The 17,655-nt window shown below is 42.9% G+C and overlaps 1 protein-coding gene across 2 annotated transcripts in view; it reads right to left on the reverse strand.

Moving 5' to 3' along the window:
• Positions 1 to 17,655, reverse strand: part of LOC124790159 (DNA-directed RNA polymerase III subunit RPC8) — a 56,198-nt gene that overhangs the window by 27,719 nt on the left and 10,824 nt on the right. For both annotated transcript variants that reach the window (XR_007016237.1, XM_047257755.1), the window contains exon 3: positions 7,205 to 7,342. Coding sequence is in view for 1 of the 2 variants with exons in the window: in XM_047257755.1 (XP_047113711.1) it covers positions 7,205 to 7,342 (138 nt within the window). In the remaining variant the exon portion in view is untranslated. The remainder of the gene's footprint in view (positions 1 to 7,204; positions 7,343 to 17,655) is intronic.

The following is a 17,655-nucleotide window of genomic DNA, read 5'->3' on the forward strand; positions in this document are numbered from 1 at the left end:
CACTAGCAACCTCCGTTTGTGTAGCAACAGTGGCCAACTGTACCGGTTTCTGCAGAGTGGAAGCGAAAGATGTTGTAAACACAGGAGGCTGCATGGCCTTAAAGAGCTTCTTGGCCTCACCATAGGGGATGCGCTTAGATGTTTTGATCTCCTGTATCTTCCGTTCCTCGAGATAGATGGGGCAGACCCGGCTCCAGACAGGGTGACTCCCAGAGCAATTCACGCACTTCACAGGCGATGAACAATCGGCTCCTTCATGGGCAGGCTGACCACATTTACCGCAAGTGGCTATCCCATTGCACCCCAACGTAGTATGCCCAAAGCGCTGACATTTAAAACAGCGCATTGGGTTGGGGAAATATGGCCGTACTGGCAAACGTAAGAAACCCGCTTTAACATGCTCTGGGAGTCTCGGGCGATTGAAAGTGAGAATAAACGAGTCGGATTTGACTAGGTCCCCATCGACTCGTTTCATAATATGCTGCACGTCGACAATACCTTCGTCAGCCCACTCAGATTTCAACTCGTCCTTGGGGATATCCACCAAGTCCCTACATGTCACAACACCCTTACTATAGTTCAAAGTGGAGTGGAGCTCGGTCTCGATAGCGTACTCTCCGAGACAGGTTGCTTTCCTAAGAGAAGTGACTTGACGGGAACTAGAAGTTTCAACTAACAGAGTCCCATTGCGCAGACGCTTCACAGATTTCAGTGTTCCTGCAATTCCCTCAAGACCCTTGTGGATGTAAAAGGGAGAAACTCTCTCAAAGCTACCTTCCTTCCGTTTGACAATCAAAAACACATTCTGGATATCAGCATGTGCTCTGTTACGACAGTCTGATAAATCTCTAGTAACACCAGGCGCTGGAGGACTCGCAGCACGAAGTCGCTTTTTCGATTGGGTGTGTTTTCCTACCAGTGGCCCACCCAATCCACTGGTAGGGGGAAACGTAGAGGTCGAAGGGTCCATTGTGGTCCCACGAGCAGCTAGGGAACTAAAGGTCCGCTCAGACAGAGCCCCGCGTGCCTGAGTAAGCCTTATACAACTGGGGTGCGGCAGGTGCCCCAGAGGTTGCCCGCTTGCGACTGTTCCACCCCAACAGCCATGCATCTTATAGGCGCGCAGCACACCATAAGATTGAGGGGTTTTTATAGAGGTTTACCTTCCTCGCAATCCAGGCGGTCAAGCCAAGATTACCATTCCCCGCAGCATACAACATTCCACCGCTGCGCCATGCGGTGGTCGCTGAAGCATGTCCGGGGTTTACGGTGACAGGAGACTGGTGGCGCTGACCAGTCCCCAGCTCAGGACCCCGGGGTCGCCAAGCCCGTACTCAGCAAATGAATGCTGAGCCCCTGGGGGGTCCAAGAAGCAGTGATAGATACATTTAAATGTAGGGTAAAAAAAATATGCAACTATATTTTCAGAGCTTTTAGTTCCTTCCTCATAGAGAAAAAGAGGGGTAGGTTGGAGAAGATTGTAAAGGGGTGGCAGGTCATACAAAACCCAGGTTGAGAGGGAGACATTTGTAGTGAGGACATGGGGAGACCATCATGCAAGTTGGGGCATCAGAGGTCAAACACAGTTCACTGGTAAGAAAAGATATGAGACTAGAACAGTGTAAGAAGTAAAGATAAAGAGCAAGAGAAATGAGAACCAGTTATAGGAGAGTCAGCAAAAGAAGATCCCTGACAGTAGCAGTGGGTTCGGTGTGGCTGCTTCACACACATACTTCATCCCATCATGCAATGCCTTAGTGTTGTCACAGCTCTATAGACAACTACTGTTTTTTGCCAGAAGCTATTTGCATTTCACAGCTAAAAGCTGGCAACAGTGCTGCTAGCTGTCACAGATCATCTTTCGTTGACTCTACTATAGAAACTGGTACAAAGCAGAAAGGGAATCTAGGGGGTGGGGGTGATGGTAAGATAACATAATATATAAACTACTTGCAATTAAAAGAACTGGAAGCAAGGAGATATTACTAATCGTTAGGATATCTGAGCACACCTCCAGGCTTGACTGAAACCCTATGTGCTCAAACATCCTAGCATATTAAAACTGGGCACCAGACTTAAACCTTGCCGTTCATGCACAATGGTCTTACCGACCAGTCTATCACGATATAACTCACAAGCCTCTCCCCCGTTTCCCAAACTTCACAGAAATTTTGCATACCTTGCAAGACTTGCACTCCTAGAAGAAAGGATATTCCAGAGAAATGATCTACTCACAGCCTAGGTTTGAGTCCCAGTATGACAAAATTTTAATCTCCTATGAAGTTTTCAAACAGCTTACACATCACTAGAGTGTGAAAATTCATTCTGGAACCCTACACATTGTTTGCTGTTCTCTAAATATCAGTTCTCCATGACAATCGAATTTGTAATAGAGCTTTCGGTGCACAAGCCGCTGGGTGACTTGGCTACTGTTTCACGTTTGCAGTAAAAGCTAGGAAGCTAATCACATGTTGAGTCTGCTTTGTGGTACAGATGGGTGCTGAAATTCATACACCTATTCTTGAACAATCTCTGTCCACTCTTGTCATCTGGATTTGACTTTCAGAGCCATCAGACACTCCTGTCTCTCTTCTCTTACTATTTGTGTAACAAGGAATGCCACATTCCGGCAGTCTTCCATGATTGTGAAACTTTGTCTCAAAACCTGGCAAAAAGTCCAAACAGATTCTCGTCGCATGTGAAGTATGCTAGTGGCAAGATGCAATCAATGCCTTCTCTGCACTATAGCAATGGAAATACTATAGATGACAGTGTTGCCAAAGCAGAGTTACTAAACACAGCCTTCCGAAATTCCTTCACCAAAGAAGATGAAGTAAATATTCCAGAATTCGAATCAAGAACAGTTCCCAACACGAGTAACGTAGAAGTAGATATCCTCGGAGTACTGAAGCAACTTAAATCACTTAACAAAAGCCAGTCTTCTGAGAGAGACTGTATGCCAGTTGGGTTCCTTTCAGAGTATGCTGATGCATTATCTGCATACTTAACAATCATATACAACCGTTCACTCGACGAAAGATCCGTACCCAAAGACTGAAAAGTTGCACAGATCACCCCAATACTTAAGAAAGGTAGTAGTAATAATCCACAGGTCCATATCATTAACGTCAATATGAAGCAGGATTGTGGAACTTACATTGTGTTCGAAAATTATCAATTACCTTGAAGAGAATGGTCTATTGACACTCAGTCAATACGGACTTAGAAAACATCGTTATTGTGAAACACAACTAGCTCTTCACTCACATGAAGTGTTGACAAGGGATTTCAAATTGATTCCATACTTCTAGATTTCCAGACGGCTTTTGACACTGTACCACACAAGTGGCTTGTGGTGAAATTGCTCGTCTCAGTCATGTGACTGGATTTGTGATTTCCTGTCAGGGACATCACAGTTTGTAGTAATTGACAGAGAGTCATCAAGTAAAACAGATGTGATTTCTGGCATTCCCCAAGGTAGTGTTATAGGCCCTTTGCTGTTCCTTATCTAGATAAACGATTTAGGAGACAATCTGAGCAGCTGTGTTACATTGTTTGCAGATGATGCTGTCATTTATCGACTGGTAAAGTCATCAAAAGATCAAAACAAATTGCAAAACAATTTAGAAAAGATATCCATATGGCGCAACAATTGGCAATTGAATCTAAATAACAAAAAGTGTGAGGTCATCCAAAGCTAAAACGAATCCATTAAACTTTGGTTACACGTTAAATCAGTCAAATCTAAAGGCCGTACATTCAACTAAACACCTAGGAATTACAATTATGAACACTTTAAACTGGAAGGAACACACAGAAAATGTTGTGGGGGAAGGCTAATCCAAGACTGTTTTTACTGAAAGGACATTTAGAAAATGTAACAGATCTACTAAACAGACTGCCTACACTGCACTTGTCCGTCCTCTTTTAGAATACTATTGAACGGTGTGGGATCCTTACCAGATAGTATTCATGGAGTACATTGAGAAAGTTCAAAGAAGGGCAGCACGTTCAAAGAAGGGGAGAGAGTGTCACTGACATGACACAAGGTGTGGGGCGTACATCATTAAAACAAAGGCGTTTTTCGTTGTGGCAGAATCTTTTCACAAAATTTCAATCACCAATTTTCTCCTCCGAATGCGAAAATACTTTTTTGACACTGACCTACATAGGGAGAAACAATCATGATAAAAAAATATGGGAAATCGGAGCTCGCACGGAAAGATATAGGTGTTCATTTTCTCTGCGCGCTGTACGAAATTGGAACAATAGAGAATTATTTGAAGGTGGTTTGATTAACCCTCTGTCAGTCACTTAAATATGATTTGCAGAATATCCATGTAGATGTACGTGTAGATGTAGATGTTGACAGTGCACTCATTCATGTTATTTATATTATTATGTGACAACAGTGATGAATTTATGGATTTCATTACCCTACTGATTTTATATTGTCTAGTATCCTGTAAATGCTTTTATGAAACAGATAATGGTCCATGGATGGAAACTGTTTGTTCAACGAAGAAAGTTTATCAACAGCTCTTGGTAGTAATCTAGTTGTACTTCAAATAAAAGGAAATGTTGGCAAAATACACAGTATCATCCTAACATCTGTCTGAAGTGACAACAAATTCTCTGAACTATCATTTTCAAAAGAAGATTGACGCCTGCTGTGGAAACTGGCTCACCATTATTTTCATATCCACTTGTCTCTGTCTCTACACAGATCGAACAAAACGGAAATGTACAGTTTGGGTTCAGATTCCTGCCTTCTTTAATGATTGATTTTTTTGTACCCCAACTGCTTCAAAAGTTTAGCTGAAGTTCCAAAGCAGCTGGTATCTCCACCAAACTGTCATATCTACTAGAGTTTAGTGCTTAATAAAAGAGCAGAAAGCCAACACTTGATACAGAAGGCACGTTGATTTTGTAGCCACAACACAAATCAAAAATGAAGTTGAAATACCTCCTGAATAGAAAAGGTTACCATTCATACACAAAGGCATGTTTTCTAGAGTCACCTTAACATTTTGTTAACAGGAAGGTCCTACAATGTTAAACATTTTTAAACAATTTTACAAATACTGGCAGGATGATCAAGATGTAGCAACCTTAACTGACAGGTGGTTCACACACAGCAGGTACATTTATAGCCCTATAACACCTAAATCCTCATTCAGTCACAAGTTGGACTAAATATTACATGTTGCCATGTGCTAATTGTGAAGGGGCACTGATTCAGTACAGAATCCAGTTGATTATTTACATTAGTAGTTTTTAGGGTAAATTGTAAATAATAAATTTTGGGTTTTGTTGTACCTAGCGTTAACAGAAATCCTGCTGGATACCAAATACATGGTATGACATTGAAATGAAAATTGTTACCCTTTCATTATGAATAAACATTTTAAAAGACAGTGTGCTATTTTGGCTTTAATTATGCTGTGCCTGGGCCCTACATTTTGTGCTACCACCAGTTGTTACAAATTACTAAAATATTTCATGTAACTTCTCTGGTAGGACAGCTGTAGTAACCACTGAACTGAAGGTTTTATGTACTGCAAAGTGTGGATCTGTTAATACTGCTCTCTGCCTTCTGCACTTTGCTTTATATCGATGCTTTTATATCAGACACTTCTTAACACAGTGGTGCATTTCTGTAATTTTCAGTAACTGTATTAAATATACATTTCGACAAGTGCTTGATCAACTATTCATCTTGCTGCAGTTGCTCTGTAACTTCCTATACAAAGCAAATATTTCTGCCTCTTTTTCAGGTGTGACAATTTAGCTGGCTGTAGTGTTCTACTTCTTGAAGGGGTTCTTTATAGCTTGGTGATAGTTGTTACTCCAACCTTAACTCCCTTAAACTGCTAGGCAATTTATGTTCGCTTCTCACCAACCGCTAATGAATTTCCATTAAGAATGAGAAGCTTTTAGAACTATTTTACAGAATTTTGTCTCACCTACCAATTACAATTTCCTCACTTACTTCCTGAGTAATTACAGTATTTTGCAACTACTGTGACTTTACACGGAGGTTAGGTCTTAAATTTACAGTTACTTCTGGGGAAAATGTCAGGCTGCAAACAGAAGGTTACAACTACAAATTTCAGTCTTACATTTCTTATCTACGGCAAAAAACATATGGCTTCCAATTGAAGTACCTTCTGATACACATATAGATTACTTCCTGAACTTTACAGGTATTGAGTATTTAGTTTTAGCAAACACGCTCTATCAAGTATTATATTGGACCTGCAACTTTCCAGAATTTTTTAAAACTTGGCCCATTTTTGATGATGGTTTCTACAGATGACCCTGACACTTAAGCATATCTAAAGTGTTTCTAATTGTCTCAAACAAGCATGCTGAAAACTTCTGACTATGTTTACAACACATGAACACGGAGTTACACAGATTAAAATCGACTTATGCCTCTAACAGATAGTACACTGTAAAATAGTTGGACTTCGCAACATCTAAAGAGTTTCTAATGGAATATAGTAAGCAAAACAATAGTCTTTTCATTGGGACTGAAGGAGCACAGTTCCATGTGTGTAAAAGCATGGATTATTATGCTAAATACACATAATATAATGACACTAACAGTGTATATTATAGAAGTAATTGAACTGACAAGTGTCAGTAGTTTGTTTGAAAACAAGAATGGAAACTGGACTGGGATACTGCGCTGAACAAGAATTAGATTAACTACTAACATACTGTTTTGGATAGACTGGCTGAAAAATTAGGAAACTGAAAATGGTAGTCTTGCAGAAGTAGCTACAATGACACAGGCAATTACTTCTAGGAAGGCAACACCCCAATGAAATATGCCACAATGAAATGTTATGCATGTGACCCGTGGAATAAACAATAAACAAACCATTCCAAGTTAAAATCACAATGAGGAGGGAATGAGTACGAGGGAGCATGGGCTTTTTCTGTTGAGGGAAGTGAGCCTGTTATGTTTGAAAATAACAGACAAATTTCCAGTAATCCTTTGGCCTGAAATTAGACAAGCTAAGCAAGGACTCTTTACCTATGGTCATTACAAACAATGTTCCAATATTCATACACATAAAAAATTATGTGGATAAGGCTTCATGTCACTTGCCAATAAAAGCAATTAATAAACATAAACATAAAAAAGGTACTGTCTTCTACAAAAAAATGCTTCATGCTGTGATACCAATATTACCTGGATCCATAAACAAATCATGTGTGTCACCATCAGTGTCATATATCCAAACCCAGGCTTGTTCTGTTTCGTCAAACCTTGACGGATGCTGTAACGATGCTGGTGGAATAATTATATCATCAAAAAACCCAAGTGTAACTGAAACAAATAAATGATTAGAACACAAAACTACATTATTTTTGTCATTAAGGAAATCACTGGAAACAACAGTAAAATGACAAAAAGGAGAATATTGTACAGCACCTGCCTCTGGGACCTGAAATTCCAAGCACATGCTGATAGATACGTAAAAAAGTAGCAAAAACCAATCTAGGTTTTGAATGAGTTGGTTCATTCCTTACAGAGGAAAGGTTGGAAAGAAAATGCATGTCACTCAGACCTCATGTTGTGAGAGAGCCACCTGTCATGAGGACGAGGGAAAATCATGGCCGACAGAGAAGAACCTCTGGAGAATTCAAACAAAGTTGTTCCCCCACCATTGCACACGTAAGTTGGGACTCATTATAGCATTTGTTAAAGCTTTGTACAGGAAAGAAGCAGCATTTCAATAATTATGTAAGATGTTTGCATGACTTTAACACAGAGAAGATTACATGGGGGATATTCATTGGTCCACTGATACACCAGCTGTTGGGAGCACACACTTCAAGTCCACTCTAACACCTGATCAGCTGCATGTGTTGCATTGTTTTCATAATGTGACAACACTGTTCTTCGGATACAGGACTGCTCAAAACTACAGGGACCTTTTGGACAAACTCATTCATGTTTATAAGGTCATTAGCTGCAACATAACCCTGAAGATGCACTTCCTTTACTTCCACCTTGATGTCTTCACAGAGAACTGTGGTGCATTCAGTGATGAGCATGGTGAGCAGTATCACAGTGACATTTCTGTCATGGAACAGTGGTACACAGGATGGTGGACTATGGGTAAGTTGGATGTCCAATGGAATACAGTAGCAATATATGTGAAATCCCAACTTAAAGTACGTCTGAGCTAGGAGGCAATTTTAATCGTAATATTCATGTTCAGAGCATAGAAATCTATAAAGATCGTCTACTTTGGTTTCTGCAAAAAATTCACTGTGGACCAGTACAGTCCATCTAAATCTGTAGCAATAAAACATGCTTCCACAGGCTGTTTATAGTTTTTTTTTTGTGTGTGTGTGTGTGTGTGTGTGTGTGTGTGTGTGTGTGTCTTCGCAGCTCTCTTCCTGATTATAATATAAATGACTGGGGCTCAACTGATGTCTACCAACTTTAAAAAAAAAGAAAGAAAAAAAACAGAGCTGAAAGTGGGTACTACTAAAAGAATCTGCCAAAATGCTTAGCTAGTGTTATCCTGCAGCAAGAAATATGAAAGGGCACTAAATTCAATTGGTAGCTAACTTGAAAATTGCCATTTTGTCTGTAACAGAACACCATTAAAGCCTGAAATGAGCAACATATGATCATAATTCCTTCCAATGACCCCTCCTTTTTCTCACACTTCATTTCTAACCGATTCCCAACGGTCATTATCAACATTTCATGGAGGAAGCCCAACACTGCACACAGTTTTTATTTTAAATATGTGCTACAATAATTCAATTTTTAGTTAAAATAAGTATCACCCCAAACACACACCACAAAGAACCATGGACTTCATGACTTGCATACCTCAGCAATACAGAAAACTGTACCACAATAACAACCACAACAGAATGGAGGGGTGTCTGTGGAAAGGCCAGACAGGTCTGTTGTTGTCAGTGATTCCTGATGAGGGGCAGCAGCCTTTTAATAGTTGCTGATATGACCCAGCTATTTTAGTACTGCAAACAGCTAAAAAAAAGGGGGGAATGACAGCTGTAATTTTTTCTGAGGGCATGCACCTCTGCTGTGTGGCTTAATCATAATGGCATCCTCACAGATAAAATATTCCAGAGGTAAAATAGCCCTCCCCCCCCCCCGCCCCCACCCCCCCTTCAGATCTCTGGGCAGAGACTACACTCGGGAGCATTTGGAATATTAGATCCTATAATTGGGCAGGTGGGCTAGAAAATTCAAGAAGGGAAATGGATAGGTCTAAATAACATATAGCAAGAATTAGTGAAGTGCCTTGGCAGGAAAAATAGGTAGTAATGCAGGAGTAGGAGTAGAAAGTAGGAAGGAAGAGAAGGAAAAATTGTAGGATGGCATGGATTGGGAGGAAATGAATGACAGGGAAGCTAACATGTAGAATTTTGCACAGTGGATAATTTAATCATTACAAACATTAAGTGTAAGAATCATGAAAGGTTGTATACATGGAAGAGACCTAGAGACACAAAAAGGTTTCAGTTTGAGTACACAAAGGTAAAACAGATTTTATACCAAAAGACATCTTCAGAGACAGGTGTGAGCTGACTAAAATTTACTGGTTATAAACTGCACATTAAAACTGAAGAAACTGCAAAGAGGTAGATGATGCAATGCACTCTGACAGCAAGTTGGAGTTATCACAACTGTCCAAAATCAATCCAATGTTGCCATCCGCAACTCTGATGGCACTGTGAGTGGCTGCCAGAGGACAAATGGTGGAAGGAAGCTATGCCATTAAGACAATCGCCATGTCACCTGGTAGGATCCCATGGCCAAGCTGCCTGATATAACAAGCACTCTACTGGCAACTGTAGTTCTTGTTGGGGCTCTGTATGACCTGCATATTACACTGACTGCCTTCTGATAACAACTACTACTTCGGGTCAAGAGTACTCTTGGACTGTGTGATTCTTGTTCACCATTAGTTTATCCAGCTAATACAAAACAAAGAGATTTAGTAAATGTAAACCACAACAGGGGCAACAGGCAATGAGACTTTTTGGGCCTGCTGTGCTACGATTACTCTGCCATCTTGGACCCACAACTGCTGCAGTAGCGGCTGGCCTAACAGGACCAGTGTTAGTTGGACTGGCAGTTAATGGAGCAAGAGCATCAGCAGTCTGTTGTTGCTGTGGTCCACAATTCGCCTAAAGCTATCGCCAACACCGCAAACCCTGAAGCATCATGGGTTTGCACATGTACAAAGCATTGCCTGAACTGGATCAGCACGAATTCCTCCGTGCCCTGGTTACATAGGGCAGTGCAAGCTAACACATTGGCGGTTCATTCCACCAGAGCTCTGGGCTGATTCATGCATTGGCTCTTCACAGTCCGTCAGTCAGAGCCCGATCGGAAGACACTGCAGCAAGACCTACGACTCTCCAGCGATATCCCAAGATGTACCTGACAGCCAATTACATCAAATGCTCAATCTCCAGTGTTAGGGATTATCAGTGGCATAGTCTTCACATCCTACTACATTCATTCACAGTGTGTTCCAGGCATACACTTGTTAGTGTCTGAAAAGCTGTATTTTTTTTAACTGAGAAGAGTTTTCCTAGGTTATTAAATCTCCTTACTGTGGTCCTTATAAATCCTTGTTCTTGTTTACCTGTGTCTTATTATTTCTTATCAAGCATCTCCCTGTGGGAGATGCTTACTACCCCCCCCCCCCCCCCCGCCCCAGCTGTTTCTCTACTTCCTTCTTCTGACCAGTGGGACAAATATTTACAGCACCTCAACCATCCTTTCACAATATACTAGGTAACCGACACCGATTTGAAGCAAACTTCTTTTTCGTGTCATGGTCATCTCAAGATGTGATAGCTTTGCTCCACAAGTTGTCTCTTACAGAGCATCTCGATACTTTGTCATTTCTCGATATTTGCACTCTGTTGTCAGACCACTGCAGAAGCCAGTTTCTAGTGGCATGTGCTAGGTTGCAATTCTATCAGCAGTGGAGGTTGCTGCTGCTGGAATTGAATAAGGATTTGGTCACTGAGCTTCATGACCTTAGTTGTTGCTGTCATGCTTTCAACTGGTCTGAAGATGTTTTTTATTGTTCGTATGCTGATTCTATGATTAGGGATCCCCTCCTTCAATTTGCACCAGATAGGGAAGTGCATGCACAAGCTATGTACCATGCAGACCCTTATTTGGATGAAATTCTTAAAACTGCTATGGCTTTTGAACTCTCACAGTACCCAGACTGTAGAGGGGAGTCTTGTTTTGCCACAGTGGCCATGATCGGCGGGTCAGCACTACACGCATCAGGAAAGTATGGTCTGGCATTACGAGTAATCAATGTGTTCCCCACAGTCATTCCACGTTGGACAACAACACATCAGATTTCCCAGTCACAGGTTCCCCCCCCCCCCCCCCCCCCCCTCTGGAGGCTGTGTCTCCTTGTCTGACAAGCACATGGGTCAGTGTCGTCTTCCATTATGGATCAGTGTCATCTTCCATTATGCCCTCAGTGTTTCTTTGAGCCTGCCCTGCCCATGCTGGTTGGCTATCTGTTTTGTCTGTGGCATTCATCGTCAACTACTTCCATGTGCTGCGCCATGCCTGCACAGTGGCTTAGTGATGTCGAAGCCATGCACATACTGTCTTCTTTTCCGACTGACACCATTCATACCACTAACACTGTGCTTAACCTGACATCAGAAAAACCCACCAAGTACCTACTCACACTGTACATGATGGGTTGGACTGGACTTTTCCTAGTGGATACTGGCACATCTTCTCCTCTGATCAACATTTCTACCTGTGTGATGCTAGGATCTCCTCCACTGTACACATGGTCTAAAGCAGTCATGAAATTCCGGTGCAAGGTGCGTTTTTGACAAAAGTCTCATATAAAAACGTGTCCAATGTGCTTTCATTTTTGGTGGTTTCTTCTGTCACAGTGGAAAACATTTTTGGGTTGGATGCCTTCAAGAAATTTGGGTTTTCCATTTCTGAAGGTGCGTGTTTGGTATCCCTCATATTCTGTTTCAAGGCCCCTTTATGACCCCTTTTCAGAATTATTTTCTCCAGGTCTGGCTCAGGTGGCATCTGCTGAGGTACACCTTCACTTGAAGCAAGGTTCAGGCCTGCACTTTGCATGAGAGCACCCAGCCCCGCACTTTGTATGAAAGCACTCATTGCCTCACATCCTCCAGGAGACTGTGAAGGTGGAACTGGACAGGTTGGTCACATTCGATATCGTCCCCCAAGTTTCTCCCAGTCAGTGGGCTTCTCCTCTCATTATTGGAAAAAAAAAGAAAAAAAAAATAAATGGATGGCTCTCTAAGGCTGTGAACGATCAGTTGATTGTAGATTCTTTACCAACTCCACAGCCAGAGGACCTGTTCTCCAGGCTACAGAATAGAGACTGTTACATGAAGACCGATCTGATGACTGCCATCATATCCAATTTTCTGCGACCTGCTGGTGCTTAATATGCCCATTGGCTTGTAACAGTATAACCAGCTTCCATTTGGAATCACTAGTGCCCCAGCTGTTTTTCAATGTTTCTTGGAACAACTGATTCAGGGAATCCCTCATGTGGCAATTATTTAGATGACATCATTGTGACAGGGACACCTACGGCCAGACACCTCCAGAATAATCACTCCTTGTTTTCACACTTATTGGCTGAGCGCCTGAAACGTAACATCAATACATGTACAGTTTTCCAGCCCTCAGTGGAGCACCTTGGTTTCCTCCTCTGCAAACAAGGCATCCGCCTGACTAGAGACCACTTACAGGCCATTGACAACATGCCACACCCCCACTCTGTGAAAGAACTACAGTCCTTTCTGGTGAAAATTAGCTATTACGGTTGTTTTATCCCCCATGTCACCAAGCTCAACCACCCCCACCCCCCCTTAACTCCCTGCAAAGAAGGGGGTTGACTTTGTGTGGTCACCTGCATTGTGAGGCAGCATTTCTCACACTAAAGTAGTCTCCGCAATCAGCAACGTGCCTCATCCTGTATTTGCCGGGAAAGTCCCTTTCCTCACCACTGATGTCTCACAGCATGGAGTCGGCGCAGTGCTCTCCCACTGAGATCCCAATCTGAACACCCAAAACTCTCACCCAAGCTCAGTACAACTACTCGCAAACAGAGAAATAGTTGTTAGCTATTGTGTGTGCAGCGAAGACATTCCATATCTATCTGTACAGGGTGAATTTTCTATTGATCACAGACTGCAAGCTGTTACATGCATTGTCTGGTCTTTGGACCATACTCCTGGATAAAACAGCACAAAGGCTTCAGCGTTGAGCATTGTTTCAGTCGACATATACATATGACATCTGCTACAAACCATCCGATCGCCATGTAAACACCAACACGGTCCTGTCTGCCGGCTGGCTTGGATCCCGTTTGATGGTCTCATGAACTCATCATTTTTTAACTAGACTGGCTCATCATTGGCCCTTCAGGAGTTCCCCATTGATGCGTCAGTGGTCAGAGCATAGACTTGAGTGGACCCCACAGTCCATTCGATCGTCCAGTGTATTTTGCATGTTTGGCATTGGAGATTGCCCTAAGACTGGCCTTAGGTCATTATCCCACAAGCTCTGCACCCCAAGGTCCTCAATCTCCTGCCTGCTGCTCACTGTTGTGTTCTGCATATGAAGCAGATGACCTGTCAGCACGCCTACCAGTCAGACAACAGGATTTATATCAGTTTGATAGTTCAGTCCTGTACCACGTGTGCCCACCATCAGTCAGTTTCCCCCAAGGTTTTTTCACCCTGGCTCCAGACAGAACTCCTGGAGATCCTTCACACTGACTTTGTCAGTCCCTATTTGCATTGGATGTGGCTCACTGCAGTCAGCTCATCCAGCAAATTTCCTTATATCCACCCACTCCTCTCTGCTACGGTGGCAAATATTATTTGGACTTTGCCTCATATCCTTGTTATCGACGATCTTCCATTGGCCATCATTTCGGATAATGGCCCCCAGTTTATCTGTTTCTGCGGGATCCAAGTGATCCCATGGCTGCCAACCGCCCCATTCCACCCAAATCCTATGGAGAGGCAGAAAGGATGGTGTGGACTTTCAAAGAGAAGATGTTGACCATGGTGAATTATGCTTCCACAGACAAGGTCTGCTGAGTTACTAAATAGGTGGGCGCCATGGACTCGCCCTACACTGCTATCTCCACCAGCCGCCTCTTGCCTCGGGTCCATCACTGGTTCCAGCTGAGTACCCCAGTATGGGCATGATTGTTGGGACCTGGCCATCCTGGGCTAATGCTACAGTCCACAGCATTCACAGTCACTGAATGTATGAGGTCTCTGCAGGGAGCCATCTTTGGCAGCGCCACCAGAACTAGCTATGCCCCAGATTGCCAGTCAGCACCCCCAGTCCTGCACACCTTGCCACCTAACCCTCTCCCACCTCTTCAGCCAGCCCTCAGTGCCCCATGAGTCATGGAGTGGGACTTGGCTCTGTTTCACTTCCAGCAGAGGTGGCCTCATCCCGTGACCGCTCCTTGCACAGCTCTGACTACTCCTGGCAGTCCTGGGAATGTCAACACAGAGACACAGCTTGTCCCAGACTTGGCCCCACTGGGTGCCCTCCCAGCTCCCATGCCAACTGCTGCTCCATCACCCCCTCATCACAGTCAGCACCCTAGGGGACACCTCCAACCCTACGTGCTGCCTTCAGTGATGGAGGGTTGATGTAACTGACTAAGACATGAGATGATGATATAACAAACTGCCAGAAATCGATCCGTACTTGCCACCTGCTCTGCTGATAGTGCTGCGACTGCTGACAGTGCTGCAAACTGCGAATGGCCACCACATAAATATCAGAAAGAAGCCATGCCCTCAAGGTGATCACTTCATCCCTTGGTGGGATCCTGTGGCCAATTTGCCTGACATAAGTCGGTGCTCCACCAGGAATGGCAGTTCTCATTGGTGCTCTGTATGATCCACATATTACACTGGCCATCTTGTGATGACAACTACCACCTCAGACCCGGACTACTCTTAGACAGTGTGACTCTGTATTTCCTGTTCACTATTTGTTTGTCCAGTGAATATGGAATAATGAGTGTTAGTTAGTAAGTGTAAACCTCAACAGTAGAAAACTAACGAGATGGGACCCACATAAATTGAAAAGTTCATATGTTAGTGAGGGTTTCAGGGGAGCATTAGGTAATGCTTGACAGAACCTTATGTCGACCGTGTTGGACTTTTTCCAGGGACTGCAACTATTTATGACAATAAAAGTTCAAATAAAACAATTATCTGCATCATTCACTTTTTTTTGTCATCCCACAGTGCGTATCGAGAGTTTGAGCTCTCATTTTCACATGTAACAATGATACTTTGTTGCATTTTTGCTATCTAGATGCAGCCAGTTCTCTGTTGTGGTTTCTCTTTGCTACAAAACGTGTAACAGGCACTTGTTAGTGCAATATGGCACTAAGGCTATACATTTTAAACAGTAATAGTGTTATTTACAACCTGTTCCAGTTCACAGAACCTTGCAGTTCATCATAAACATACATTTTAACTTAACTTGTCTCACAGAACACAAACCTTTAATACAAACAAACCAAAAATCAAAAGATATAGTGCCTTGCCTCATAGTTTATTCATTACTAACTTATATTGCAGACGATAGATACATATAATAATTAAAAAATTGCTTCATTTTTTACAGTACTTGCTAAAAGTGTTACTATTGCAAATACAAGAGAGTAAAGAGACAAATAAAATAAACAAAAAAAATTACAGACTTAGTATCAAAATAATCTAATTTTTACTGTTTCGGTATGTTGCTTTGGGAATTATCTTTTATTAAGGTCAATCAGGAATTACAAAGTGGAAAGAGTTATAGTGCATCAACTAATATATCTGCAAAACTCTTGAGGAAGCTCACTGCCGTTGTCTCAGCTTTTTCATTTAGTGTGTTCCGCCCATGTTTTCCAATCTGAATAAAAATTTCCAATTCTTGATAAAGATTGAGTTTGTGACCTTTGTTTAATTTGTGACTGACTGATTTATTGATTAAGGGTGGGATTATGGGACTGAGGTCATCAGTCCTGCGATTCGGAAGTTACATGCGTAATATAAAGATACCTGCAAAAAGTGGGTGGATCCAATCAGAGGGGTCACAGTATTAAGCAAGGAAGCTAAAAACAAATGCAGCAGAAGACATGAAAGAGTAGGCCAAATCTAAAAACCAGAAAAAACAGGATAGAAGAGCAGTGTTCACATGGGGTCATGGGTCCCAGACCCAGAAAACACGAATAGGGGATACAACTACAATCACTCTGCCCCTGCTCCAGGAGGAAAACAAAACCTTACAACGGAAAATAAAAACTACTTTCACGAAGGAAACTGAGGACCAGCTCAACCATCCGTGAATCATCTGCTAATATTAAAGACGAGGAATCTGGAATGCTGTACTTAGTATGAAGGGCCAAAAGACGGGGACATTCCACAAACATATGGGATATCATTATGTCTGGCTCCACAACCACATTGTGGGGGTGGCTCGTTACACAAGCGAAAACAATGGATGTGCCGAGTATGGCTCATGTGTAGGTGGCATAAGACAGTGGAAGCCTTCTGAGAGGAGCAGAAGACTGTAATAGTCTTCTTGATTGCAAGGAGTTTATTACTGAGAGCAGTAGTGCACCAGACGTCTTTCCACTTTTGAGTAAAGAGAGATTTGATTAGTATCTGCATATCTGCACCTGGAACCATGAAAGGGAATGGAGGTTAAGTATCTGCCCCTCTAGCCAAATGGTCAGCCAGTTCATTCCCTGGGATGCCTACATGACTTGGGACCCACAGAAAGACAACTGAGCAGGTGGCATGGCCAAGGGCAGAGAGAATGCCATGGACAGCAGAGACCAAAGGGTGACGAGAGTAATGTCGATCTATAGCCTGCAGGCTTCTCACTGAGTCGTTACATATTAAAACACTGTGGAGTGAGGACTGGGTAACAAAGAGGTGGGCCCTGTTAATGGCTAGCAGCTCTGCTATGAACACACTACACAATCCCGGCAGTAAACAGTGTTCCATGCCAGTAAGAGACGTAAAAGTGTATCCTGTCTTACCTATCGTTTTTGAACCATCAGTGTAGAAGATCATAGTACCTGAAACTCTGCTAGGATGGAACATACAAGACACTGAAGACCACAGGGGCAACAGAGATCTTAGAACCCTGGAATAGGTCAGTCCAAATCCATGGTCTAGGCACCATCCAAGGGGGACGGGGAGGGGGTGGGGTGCAGGAGGAAATACACACGGCACATTCCAGCGAGTGTAGATGGAGGTCCCGACAGAGGGGAGTGAGATGCATTTCAACCAGCAATCCCACCCGAGGGCGGGTATCAGGAGGGAGATGTCCTGCATTTGCAAAGAGGACGGGGTGCACAGGATAGTCAGGGAATCATCGAATGGCAAGTGCATAGAAACCAGGACTTGGCTGTATAGGGGGAATCCCTGCTTCTGCTAGGAGACTGTTGGCGAGATGAGTGCAAAAGGCACTGATAGCCAGATATGCCCCATAATGACGAACAGGGTCAAGTAGTTTCAGGCTGGATGGAGCCACTACGCCATAAGCCCGACAACCATAATCTAATCTAT

The sequence above is a fragment of the Schistocerca piceifrons genome, chromosome 3, assembly GCF_021461385.2.
Source record: "Schistocerca piceifrons isolate TAMUIC-IGC-003096 chromosome 3, iqSchPice1.1, whole genome shotgun sequence".
Classification (NCBI taxonomy): Eukaryota; Metazoa; Arthropoda; class Insecta; order Orthoptera; family Acrididae; genus Schistocerca; species Schistocerca piceifrons.